This window comes from Nomascus leucogenys, chromosome 22a (assembly GCF_006542625.1).
Source record: "Nomascus leucogenys isolate Asia chromosome 22a, Asia_NLE_v1, whole genome shotgun sequence".
NCBI classification, from domain to species: Eukaryota; Metazoa; Chordata; class Mammalia; order Primates; family Hylobatidae; genus Nomascus; species Nomascus leucogenys.
This window is the reverse complement of record NC_044402.1, coordinates 40,057,320-40,070,210: the sequence shown is the minus strand read 5'-3', so window position 1 is coordinate 40,070,210 and position 12,891 is coordinate 40,057,320. Positions and strand designations below refer to the sequence as shown.

The window sequence follows — 12,891 nt, the reverse complement described above, 5'->3', positions numbered from 1 at the left end:
ATGCCACGTGCCTGTAATCCCAGCTGCTGGGGAGGCTGAGGCAGGAAGATCGTTTGAGGTCAGGAATTTGAGACCAGCCTGGGCAACACAGTGAGACCTTGTCTCTTAAAAAAATATTAAAAATTAGGGCTGGGTGCGGTGGCTCATGCCTTTAATCCCAGCACTTTGGGAGGCCGAGGCAGGCGGATCACGAGGTCAAGAGTTCAAGACCAGCCTGGCCAACATGGTGAAACCCCATCTCAACTAAGAATACAAAAATTAGCCAGGCGTGGTGGCGAATGCCTGTAATCCCAGCTACTTGGGAAGCTGAGGCAGGAGAATTGCTTGAACCCAGGGGGCGGAGGTTGCAGTAAGCTGAGATGGCGCCACTGCACTCCAGCCTGGGTGACAGAGCAATACTCCATCTCAGGAAAAAAAAAAAAAAAAATAGCCAGGCAAGATGGAGGAGGCTGAGGCAGAAGGATCCCTTGAGCCCAGGTATTCTAGGCTGTAGCAAGCTATGATTGTACCACTAAACTCTAGCCTGGGCAGCAGAGGGAGACGCCCATCTCTTAAAAACAATCATATTTAAGAAAACTATTTATGGAATAGTTTGATTTGTAACCTGAGCTAATCACTTTTTTCATGGAATACTGTTTTTACTTGAAAGAACATCTAACATACAAACTATTCAGACTTGGGTATTTGGTAGGCATTTTCTCAAAAATAAACAAAATTGCCTTGTCACTTCAAGGAAAACCAGTGACAGTATTTGTTGCCAATGATAAAATTCAAGCTTTCAGATGAAAATTAGACCTTTGGAAAACTTGTACCTGCGACTGTGAGCTTGACAGGTTCCCAAGACTCAAATACTTACCTGATGAGATAGTGATATTAACAAAAGTGATTTTTTATATTGTGTAATGAACTGTGTCAATATTTAATATTCTATAACAAAATGCACCGATATGTATAACTCAGTGAACCAAAATTTTTCAAATGGCCAGTTTGGTCTAAATGTATGCTGTTACAAAATCGTGCATGGGCAAAAGATCCATTTAAAGTGCAAAACAGGCCGGGCACGGTGGCTCACGCCTGTAATCCCAGCACTTTGGGAGGCCGAGGCAGGCGGATCACGAGGTCAGGAGATCGAGACCATCCTGGCTAACACGGTGAAACCCCGTCTCTACTAAAAATACAAAAAAATTAGCCGGGCGAGGTGGCGGGTGCCTGTAGTCCCAGCTACATGGGAGGCTGAGACAGGAGAATGGCGTGAACCCCGGGGGGCAGAGCCTGCAGTGAGCCGAGATCGCGCCACTGCACTCCAGCCTGGGTGAAAGAGCGAGACTCCTTCTCAAAATAAATAAATAAATAAATAAATAAATAAATAAATAAATAAATAAAAATAAATACATAAATAAATAAAGTGCAAAACAGACCAAATAATTTTAATGTAACAGGCTATAAAAAGTTCATTGTTATGGTTTCAGATCCCACTTTGCAATCAACTTTTAACTCAGACTTCCTGAATTTTGATGTGATATCAAAATGTTCACAATTATCTGAAAAGGCCATTTAAATACCATTCTCTTTCCCCACATATTTGAGTGAATCCAAATGTTCTTCACGCACTCCAACCAAAACAGCGTACTGCAAAAGTTAATGCAGAAGCAAATGTAGGACTCCATCAGCTTTCTATTAAGCTACATAGTAAGAGATTACAAAAATGTAAAAACAATGCCACTCTTCTCACTAAATTTTTCTTGTTTTGGAAAATATATTTTCCATAGATTATTTATATTAACATTTTGGCCAGGCGCGGTGGCTCACACCTGTAATCCCAGCACTTTGGGAGGCCGAGGCGGGTGGATCACGATGTCAGGAGTTGGAGAGCAGCCTGGCCAACACAGTGAAACCCCGTCTCTACTAAAAATACAAAAAATTAGCTGGTCGTAATGGCAGGCGCCTGTAATTCCAGCTACTCGGGAGGCTGAGGCAGGAGAATCGCTTGAACCCAGGAGGTGGAGGTTGCAGTGAGCCGAGATGGCGCCACTGCACTCCAGCCCTGGCGACAGAGTGAGACTCCGTCTCAAAAAACAACAAACAAACAAACACACATTTAATGGGTTTATTATTGTTTTCAAATAATAAGTATTTAAAATTTTCAAATAATAAATATTTAAAAAGTTCTCACTTTTAATTGCTAATTTGGTAAATATTGGTAGATGCAATTTACCTAAACAAAACTCTTTGGAGGGTCTTCAATAATTTTGTAAAGGAAACCTGAGACCAAAAAGTTTGAGAACTACTACTCTAAGTGGATTCCTCAGGAAAAGCTCATTTGCATGCTTTTTGCCAGTGGCCTTTATACCTGAACACAATATAAGGTGATATAAATTTTTGGATCATAGTTTCCATGAAAATCTGGAAAATGTTTCATTGTTAACTAGAATGCTTCTGTGGAAATCTGATGCCAATCTTATTTTCTCTCTGTTTTTTTTTTGTTTGAGGCAGTGTCTTGCTCCCTCAACCAGGCTGGAGTGCAGTGGCGTGAACACAGCTCACTGCAGCCTCGACTCCCTGGGATTAAGTGATACACCTGCCTCAGCTTCCCTAAGTAGCTGGGACTACAGGCACCCGCCACCACACCCGGCTAATTTTTTTTTTCTTTTTTTTTTTTTTAAAGATGGAGTCTTGCTTTGTCTCCCAGATTGGAGTGCAGTGGCGCGATGTTGGCTCACTGCAACCTCCGCCTTCCGGGTTCAAACGATTCTCCTGCCTCAGCCTCCTCAGCAGCTGAGATTACGGGTACGTGCCGCCATACTCGGCTAATTTTTGTATTTTTGGTAGAAGTGGGGTTTCGCCATATTGGCCAGTCTGGTCTGTAACTCCTGACTTCAAGTGATCCGCCCGCCTCGGCCTCCCAAGGTGCTGGGATTACAGGCGTGAGCCACCGCCCCTGGCCAAAAATTTCTGAATGAAGTTTAACTTTTAATTGAAATTTGTTGGTTCTCAATTAATATCACACTGTTCTCTGTCCGCATCATTTTTAAATTTTCCTATTTCTGATTTTACGCTATTTTTTCAAAGCATCCATTATTTTCATTTCATTTCGGAATATTAAGCAAAAGTTTTCGCCCACTTTATGACCACAATTTATACGGCGTTCTCATTGTTTATTGGAACATTAATTAGGTTTTATTTTCACCTTTTTGTTTCCACAGTAACATGTATGGGATTAGGTTACAGTGTTTATTTGTCCCCAGTCTTTTAAGTGAGGTGAATTTTCTTGGGCTGCTGGGAAAAGGCTCCTACACCCCTCTCCCGCCACCGCGAGCCGCTCCTCGCCCCGTGAACGCCTGTGCGGGCCCCGCGCACGCCCCGCGCACGCCACGGAGCCACGCCCACTCTTTTAGCATACCGCTAGGCCCCGCCCACATCTCACACACCGCCTCGGCTTCGCCCAGCCTCTTGCCTCACCTGGTGCCAAGCCAGCTGTTTACTTTCCCGCCATTTCCAGCTCTTCGTGAGGAGAACTGGATGATTTCCTGAGATCTGAGGCCTTCTGGAATCACAGCGGCCAAGCGGGTAGGGAGTGTGAGCCAGAAAAAGGACTGGGAAGCTTGAGACGGCTGAGGCCCCATCGCCTCTGGAAAGCAGGAGAGTTTTGCCCTCGGGGTCGCCTTAATCACCCTGTTCACTGCCTTTTTTATGTTGGGTTCATCTGGTCAATTCAGGGGATGACATTGTTGCTGCCCTTAAACAAACCTGGGCATATAGAACGGGCCTTTTCAGTGGCTTTTTAGACTCACTTGCTGGTGAAAATTAGTGTATCACGAGCCAACAAATAGGACAACGAAGCTCGTGGCACTGTGGGATGCGTTTGCGTTGAGCTGTTTATTCAGTATATTTTTTATTGTAAATCTTACGAAGTTTGTATCCCTCAGCGGTTACACGCACGCACACACACACACACACACACACACACACATCCTACGAAAAGTCCCGGCGCAGTGACTCCCGCCTGTAATCCCAGCACTTTGGGAGGCCAAGGCAGGAGGGTCGTTTGAGTCCAGGAGTTCCAGACCAGCCTGGGTAACACAGAGAGGCCTTGTTTCTACAAAAAATAAAAATAAAAAATAGCCAGGCGTGGTGGTGCTCGCTTGTAGTCCCAGCTACTCCAGAAGCTGAGAGGGGAAGATGGCTTGAACCCATGAGTTCCAGGCTGCAGCGAGCCCTGATCTGCCACTGCACTCCAGCCTGGAGACAGAGCCAGACCCTGTCTCAAAAAAAAAAATAATAATAATAACAATAATAATAATCCCACAAAAAACTTACAAAGTCACATTTACTCAGGTATTTAACAAACTATATGAAATTGGTATTGGCAGAAAATACAGGCTATATGGTTACCATGTCTAACACAAAAGCTATTTAATGTGGGAGCAAGAACTTTACATAGGGAATCAGGAGACCAATAACTAAAGATGGAACTTTCGACAAGTCATTTAATTTTACTTAATATCAGGTACCTCTTTTGAAAAATGGTGGACTGAACAAAACATTAAGTGATTTTTCAAAGCCCGTTTCGGATCTATGATTCTGAGTTTCTTTTTTTTGAGATGGAGTCTAACTCTGTCGCCCAGGCTGGAGTGCAGTGGCACAATCTTGGCTCACTGCAACCTCCTAGGTTCAAGCAGTTATCCTGCCTCAGCCTCCCAAGTAGCTAGGTTTACAGGCGTGCACCACCACGCCCAGCTAATTTTTTTATTTTTAGTAGAGATGGGGTTTTGCCATGTTGTCCAGGCTGGTCTTGAACACCTGACCTCAGGTGATCCACCCACCTCGGCCTCCCAAAGTGCTGGGATTACAGGCGTGAGCCACCGTGCCTGGCCTGATTCTGAGTTTCTGTAGAGTAGAAGGAAGGTATACAAGCTGAGACCATTGTATCATTCATCAGCCCTACTTCTCTTAGATAAAATGTGTCCCAAGTGGCTAATATGTGATCTTCTCTTTCTGGTTCACTACCTTCTCTTGGTTCCACTCTCACCATATCACAGGAAATAGTTAAAAAAGAAATGGATGATTCATTTTTTGTTTTTATATTTTTAGGATTGTATTTTCTTTTTTCTTTTTTTTTTTTTTTGAGACGGAGTCTGGCTCTGTTGCCCAGGCTGGAGTGCAATGGTGTGATCTCGGCTCACTGCAATCTCTGCCTCCCGGGTTCAAGTGATTCTCCTGCCTCAGCCTCCTGATTAGCTGGGATTACAGGCGCCTGCCACCATGCTCGGCTAATGTTTATATTTTTAGTAGAGATGGGGTTTCACCATGTTGGCCAGGCTGGTCTTAAACTTTTGACTTCAGGTGATCCACCTGCCGCAGCCTCCCAAAGTGCTGGGATTACAGGCATGAGCCACTGTGCTTGGCCAGGATTGTATTTTCTAATTACAAATTGGCACATGTATTAATCCAGAAAACCTGGGGGAAAAAAAGTAAAGGAAAACACACACACACACACACACACTCATAAACGTGCCACTCAAAAAAAAAAAAAATCTCACCACTGTCTGTCCATTACTTTCCTAAATGTGTGTTTATATGTATATCTGTATATATATATACATATATACACACACACACTTATATATAAAATGTTATAACAGCCTGCTGTTATAAAAAGCAGTTTGCTTTTTTTTCACTTTATATGTACATGTACTTCTTTACAACCAATTGGAATACCCACAATGATATGCCATATCCCAAAAAGCTATCAGAAGCTAAGCAAGCATGGTTACATAGATTTTGGAACAGCTATAATTATGTTATGCCCTAGGTTATTCTTACTCTTTCTCTTTATCTGCTCCAGAATGGATTGGTTTCACTGCAACCAGTGTTTCCGAAAAGATGGGGCCCATTTCTTTGTCACTAGCTGCGGCCATATTTTCTGCAAAAAGTGTGTGACTCTGGGTGAGTGACTCAACTGTTTTCAGATTCAGGGAAAAATGTTTTCATGTAAGGATGTAAGGAGTAGCCATTTCTATGTGTGACTTAGGATAAAAATCACTTATTAGGTCAATGGTGATACAGATACTGTAGGAAACTGTCAATTTTAGAAATTGAAGGAATCCATTAATAAAGAATGGTGCTAAATTATTTAGCAAATGATTTAGCAAATCTATTACTTGAGGACCAGAATGTACTCATTAGTGTTTTGAAGTCTGGCAGGGAAAGCCACAAGGCATCAGACTCTTCAGGGAAAAGAGATAGAATAAATATAATGGATGGGAATAGAGGAAAGTTTGGCTGATAGAAGAACCATTTCTAAAGGGGAAGTGGTCTAGTCTGTGACATCAATTTGATTAGAAATGATGATGATGATACCTTTGCAGCTTAAAAAGCAGTTTCATATCAACCAATTTTATGTAAGCCTCACCACAAGCCCAGGTGGTAATTATTAGTAGAACCATTTTACAAATGAAGAGACTGGCTCAGAGAGGATACGTGATTTGACCAAGTTCTTATTGCTATTAAGTCTTAGAAAGGATACTGAAATTTAAGTTAGTTTTTTTTTTTTTAAATGCTGCAATACTTACAAGGTGTGTAAATCCCTAGAAGAGGGACTTGGGGTAGGGTGTTTTGATCACGGAAGACTTCACAGAAGGAGTGATGCTTCAGTAGGGTTTTGAATGATAAAATGGAATTTGCCAAGTGGATAAGGCAGGGAAGATTTATTCCAGTTTAAGAGAACAGCATGTACAAAGACATATTACATCATAAAACCATAGTGCAGGGGACTACACATAGTTGAGATTGTTAAACAGTAAGGTAAGAAGTGGTGAGAGATGAGGCTAGAGAAGTAGGCAGTGTTGGATGATAGAAGGCTCTATACACTGGGCTAAAGAGCCTGAACTTCATCCTGCGGGTGATGGAGACCTGTGGAAGTTTTTGTTTTGTTTTGTTTTTGACACAGTCTCACTTCATCACCCAGGCTGGAATGCAGTGGCACAATCTTGGCTCACTGCAACCTCTGCTTCCCAGGTTCAAGTGATTCTCATGTCTCAGCCACTTGAGTAGCTGGGATTATAGGCATGTACCACCATGCCCGGCTAACTTTTGTATTTTTAGTAGAGATGGGGTTTCACCATGTTGGCCAGGCTGCTTTTGAACTCCCGGCCTCAAGTGATCCACCTGCCTCAGCCTCCCAAAGTGCTGGGATTACAGGTGTAAGCCATTTTTTTGTTTTGTTTTGTTTTAAGAGAAGAATGTTATGTACTTTCTAGCTCACTCTGGCAACGATATGGACTGGGAAAAAGAAAAACCTGGCCGGGCGCGGTGGCTCACGCCTGTAATCCCAGCACTTTGGGAGACCGAGGCGGGTGGATCACAAGGTCAGGAGATTGAGACCATCCTGGCTAACACAGAATCCCCGTCTCTACTAAAACTACAAAAAATTAGTCGGGCATGGTGGCAGGCGCCTGTGGTCCCAGCTACTCAGGAGGCTGAGGCAGGAGAATGGTGTGAACCCCGGAGGCAGAGCTTGCAGTGAGCCAAGATCATGCCACTGCACTCCAGCCTGGGCGACAGAGCAAGACTCCATCTCAAAAAAAAAAGAAAAAGAAAAAGAAAAACCTTTAGTCCTCAGAGAAAGAACAGTCAAGTAGCCTCAGGGGAAGCTTTTTTCTCTGTACAAATCTCATGACCTTTTAAAGTTGTCGCTAATGTAAAAAGCTGTTTACTATGGTAACAGCAACTCATTTTGGAGTGGTTTGTCTCCGTGAAGCATATGCCATGTGATGTTTTCTCCTGACATGGCATTTGTCTTAATCAATGACCAGTCCCACTACTAAAATTTCACTTTACAGGGAAAGATTAGGAATCTTAATTTTTGCTTCTTTCAGATTGGGTTAATTGGGGAATGAGAGTAGCAGAGCTTCAAAGCAAGATTAACAAATATTAGCAAAGTGATGACAAGGTAGGCATAACTGGGGAGTTTCTTACAGTACCCAATGTGTGCCTGCTGTCAGGTCAATAGAATAAAAAAACTAACTTAAAGTTAAGATCTTTGGTATCTTGTACTCTTCCTTACTCTTGTAAATGTACTCCAGTACTTCTGCTGGGAGTTTAGAATTGTCCCTTCTGTCCCACAGAAGAAAATTGGGAATTTATAAAAAGATGGGGTAGGAGGTGCTGGGGTGGTGGCTCATGCTTATAAACTCACCACTTTGCGGGAGCCAAGGTGGGAGGATCACTTGAGCCCAGGAGTTCAAGACCAGCTTGAGCAACATAGGGAGACTCCATCTCTAAAGATAATAACGAAATTAAAATGAGCTGAGGTGGTGGTGTGTGCCTGTGGTCCCAGCTAGTCGGAAGGCTGAAGCAGGAGGATCACTTGAGCCCGGGAGGTTGAGGCTGCAGTGAGCCATAATTGTGCCACTGCATTCCAGCCTGGGTGACAGAGCGAGACCCTGTCTCAAAGAAAAAGTAAAATAAAATTTAAAAAGATAGGGAGATGCGTAGACATACGGTGTGAAAGCCCTGCTTATACCTCAACATACTAGTTTGGAAACACTTGTTTAGAGAACAGAGCTTAAGTTGATGTCCTTTTATAACACAATGATATTCTAAATTCAGTAAGAACCCTTTTTTCTTCTCTTGCTAGCATACTAAATTGTTGCCATGTACTTTAAGTCTTTAAATCTTACCTCATGCTCATGAGAGGCAAATCTTTTTTTTCCCTTTTCCTCCCAGAAAAATGTGCTGTTTGTGGAACTGCCTGCAAGCATCTGGCTCTTTCTGATAATGTAAGTTTTTCTCCCCCTGTCACAAACTGTCTCATCCCATTCCTGGCCTGTAGGAAGTATATACAAAGTACAGATGATGAATTGTTTCAAAAAGAAAGAAAAGACCGGGTGTGGTGGCCCACGCCTGTAATCCCAGCACTTTGGGAGGTCAAGGCGGGTGGATCGCCTGAGCTCAGGAATTTGAGACCACCCTGGCAACATAGTGAAACCCTGTCTCTACTAAAATACAAAAAATTAGCCAGGTGTGGTGGCGCAGGCCTGTAGTCCCAGCAACTTGGGAGGCTGAGGCACGAGAATTACTTGAGCCCAGGAGGCGGAAGTTGCAGTGAGCTGAGCTCGCACCACTGCACTCCAGCTTGGGCTCAGAGTAAGACTCTGTCTCAAAAAAAAAAAAAAAAAAAAAAAAGCAAGCAAAGAAACAAACTTGCAGATAGCAGTTTGTAAAAAGAGTATAAATAACAGGCCAGCTGAGGAGGCTCACACCTGTAATCCCAGCACTTTGGGAGGCTGAAGTGGGTGGATCACCCGAGGTCAGGAGTTCGAGACCAGCCTGGCCAACAGGATGAAACCCCCGTCTCTACTAAAAATACAAAAATTAGCTGGGTGTGTTGGTGGGCACCTGTAATCCCAGCTACTCAGGAGGCTGAGGCAGAAGAATCACTTGAACCCAAAAGGCGAGGGTTGCAATGAGCCTAGATCACACCACTGTACTCCAGCCTGGGTGACAACAGCAAAACTCTGTCTCGAAGAAAAAAAAAAAAGAGTATAAACAACAGATGGAAGCATTATTTGTGACCACTGTTACAGAAGCACAAGGTAAGGAGAATTGGACATATAATGTACATCTAGAAGAGTAGTGATCTCCCTTTTACACACAGTGGAGATAATGCCAGGTACATTAGAAAAGGTGGTACATCCTTTGTCATATTAGTCAGTATTTTATTTTATTCAATTGTGGATATTCTCACAGTGTGTATTGCTCTCTTCATAGCTGAAGCCTCAGGAGAAGATGTTTTTCAAAAGTCCTGTGGAGACAGCTTTGCAGTATTTTAGTCACATCTCTCAGGTATGAGAAACAAAAGCGAAGAAAATCTGACTCTCCAGGCAAATTCTAATTGCATCTTATTCCTTTATCAAAGGTTTTCTTTGAACTGCATTTGTACACAATGGAGGGAAATTGACTGCTTTCTTTGCTTTCTTCCTTGATGATACAAATTTCAATCAGTTAACTTTTTATTGACCCAGAATCTGTGATAGGCTGTAAAAGTCACTATGTAGCTAACATCTTGCCTTGTATTTCCTAGTTGTATTAATTAATTTCTACGACTAAAGGTTGTTCTAGGGAGCTTTATCATTTTTCTCAGCAGATAGATGCATCTTCTAAAAATTGCTTTGAGTATATAGGCCTGGCCCTGCAAACAATGGGTTTGATGGTTTAACTCGCAACCAGTAGTTTATAGCACTAAGTTTACAAGAGTATTTCTTGTTTCCCATTCTCACTTTTCAATAACCTTTTTAGTAATACTTACCTCTTCATTTAGTGTTCATAACTGGTTGCTTGAATTTTAGGAAATATATTTTCTTGATGTGTCATATGTTGGCATACAGTTGACTTGGTCAGGAGCAACAGGAATGTAGAAGACGGTAGAGAGAAGGCAGGACAACCATTTGAGAGAGTTCCCAAGTTGTAAAAACTTTGGTTTTTTTCTTTCTACTCCCCAGTTCTCTTAGATTATTCTGTAGCCTCATGGAATTCCTGTCTTGGAATATTTCTTGAGATTTTTATCACTGTTCCCTCTTACTTCTTATTCTTTTGAAAGTACCCCTTTTCTAAACCTCAAGATGATCCTTAGTCATTTTCTGGTTGAAGATTTAATTTTTCTTCAGTGTCCTGCCTCTCAATCCTCACTCTAGAGATAGAGTAAGGGGAATTAAGGCTTGCTGCTTGCTGTCTTTAGCTGCTTGGTTGAGCCATCATATTTGACATACACTATATTTAACGTTGTAAGTATATTAAAATCCAGCTGAGACTCAAGGAGAAATGTAAACAAGGTCATAGGAACAAGAGAAAGAGCAGACCCTTTGGTTAATAAATAAACCTAGGCGTAGTTAATGATCAGTAGAGAAATCATATGTAGTCTGAATCCTAACCTGCCTGATCATGGGACCAATTACACATGGTCAAGTAATCAAGATAAAAGAAATGGAAAGGGTCAGTTAATCATCACTTTAGTGAAGGGCCAATTTGGTGAAGTCAGCAAAGTCTGAAAATGTGTTTTCCTAATTTGTGAAGCTCAGTAACTGATCCAATACCTAGATTGTTTCATTCAGGCTTCTGCTGAAAGCATTATTCTTCAGTCAGTCCTTTAGTGACTCTCATATTTCAAATAGTATTCCCAACATTTTCTACTCCTTACCATGCTTTTTTTTCATTGTAGCTCTTTTCTCTAACATTATGTTATATATTTGTTGTCTGAATCCTGTACTGGAATATAAGCTCCATGAAAACAGATTTGGTTGGTTTTGTTTATTGTTCTCTTTTAATAGTCCTTAATAAGTAGTGGACACTCAAAATGTTGTCATTGAATGAATGAATGGAATGTTGTTCTAAATATCTATTTATGTTTTTACGTTCTCCAATCTCTACAATGACTTAAGGCCATTTTTCTGCTGTACTTTGTGCTAATAGTTGATCAAGCTGACTGTTTTAATTCTTTACTTACCTCAAGATCATCTTTCTGAGGGATTGGAGAACCTCATGTAGATCTGTAAGTCTGTAAGTTTTCTTTTCTTTTCTTTTTTTTTTTTTTTTTTTTTTGAGATGGAGTCTTGCTTTTGTCTGTCGCCCAGGCTGGAGTGCAGTGGCGAGATCTCAGCTTACTGCAACCTCCACCTCCAGGGTTCAAGCGATTCTCCTGGGGGCAGGGCAATTTCAGTCTTACTCATCTTATATGTTAGCTCCTAACATAGTACCAGGAACATAGAAGGATTCAATAAATAATTTTTGAAAGAATTAATGAAATAATATTCCCTATTGAAGTTTTCCTTTAATGTATATGAAATATAGTAAAGTGATAATACTGGGAAAACTGTTGGTGTAGAAATCTAATGACCAACTCGGCCTGCTAACTTATAGCTTTATTTCTTTGAACCAGTCATACTTCCTCACATGTAATACGAAATAATAATACTTATCCTACTTTTTGTAAAGATCCAGTGAGACAATGTTTATGGAAATATTCTAAAAATTGTAAAGTACTTTAAAAAAAAAACAGAGACAGTCTTGCTATATTGCCCAGGCTGTTCTCAAACTCCTGGCCTCAAGCAGTCCGCCCACCTTGCCCTCCCAAAGTGCCAGGATTACAGGTGTGAGCCACCATGCCCAACCTGAAAACTGTACTTTATTAGTTTAAAGAATAATGTGGAAAAGTCATGAAAGGTTATGAGCGATCACAAACCCACTTAAAAATAGTTGAAGATCATATAAGTAAAAAGAAGTTTGTATTTTAAAATATTGTTGGCCGGGTGCAGTGGCTCACGCCTGTAATCCCAGCACTTTGGGAGGCCAAAGTGGGCAGATCACCTGAGGTCGGGGGTTCGAGACCAGCCTGACCAACAGGGAGAAACCCTGTTTCTACTAAAAATAAAAAATCAGCCAGATGTGGTGGCACATGCCTTTAATCCCAGCTACTCGGGAGGCTGAGGCAGGAGAATCACTTGAACCCGGGAGGTGGAGATTGCGGTGAGCCGAGATCACACCATTGTACTCCAGCCTGGGCAACAAGAGCAAAACTCCGTCTAAAAAAAAAAAAAAAAGTTTGTTTTCAAGGGGAAGTATAAACACCCCATCTACTTTTTTTTTAGGTCCACTAGTTTTCATGCAAACACCTCCTTTTTTAATAACAGCTTTATTGAGATGTAATTTACATACCATAAAATTTACCCTTTTAAAGTATGCAATTCAGTGGTTTTTAATACATCCACAGAATTGTGCAAACACTACTGCTTAATTTTCAAACATTTTAATCACCCCAGAAAGAAGCTCTGTACTTACTGGCAGGCACTTCCCAAACCCTTCCCACCCTCCCCATCCCCAGGCGATCACTAATTT

At 41.7% G+C, this 12,891-nt stretch overlaps 1 protein-coding gene across 2 annotated transcripts in view; it reads left to right on the top strand.

Annotated features, from left to right (window-relative positions):
• RNF212B (ring finger protein 212B) overlaps positions 1-12,891 on the top strand; it is a 91,540-nt gene that overhangs the window by 53,094 nt on the left and 25,555 nt on the right. The window contains exons 1-4 of one of the 2 annotated variants that reach the window (XM_003260944.4): positions 3,448-3,567; positions 5,846-5,946; positions 8,728-8,780; positions 9,772-9,846. In XM_003260944.4, coding sequence (XP_003260992.2) covers positions 5,847-5,946; positions 8,728-8,780; positions 9,772-9,846 — 228 coding nt within the window. In that variant the 5' untranslated portion in view covers positions 3,448-3,567; position 5,846. Of the gene's footprint in view, positions 1-3,447; positions 3,568-5,845; positions 5,947-8,727; positions 8,781-9,771; positions 9,847-12,891 lie in introns of those variants that run through there. The other variant, XM_030802586.1, reaches the window with a different exon arrangement.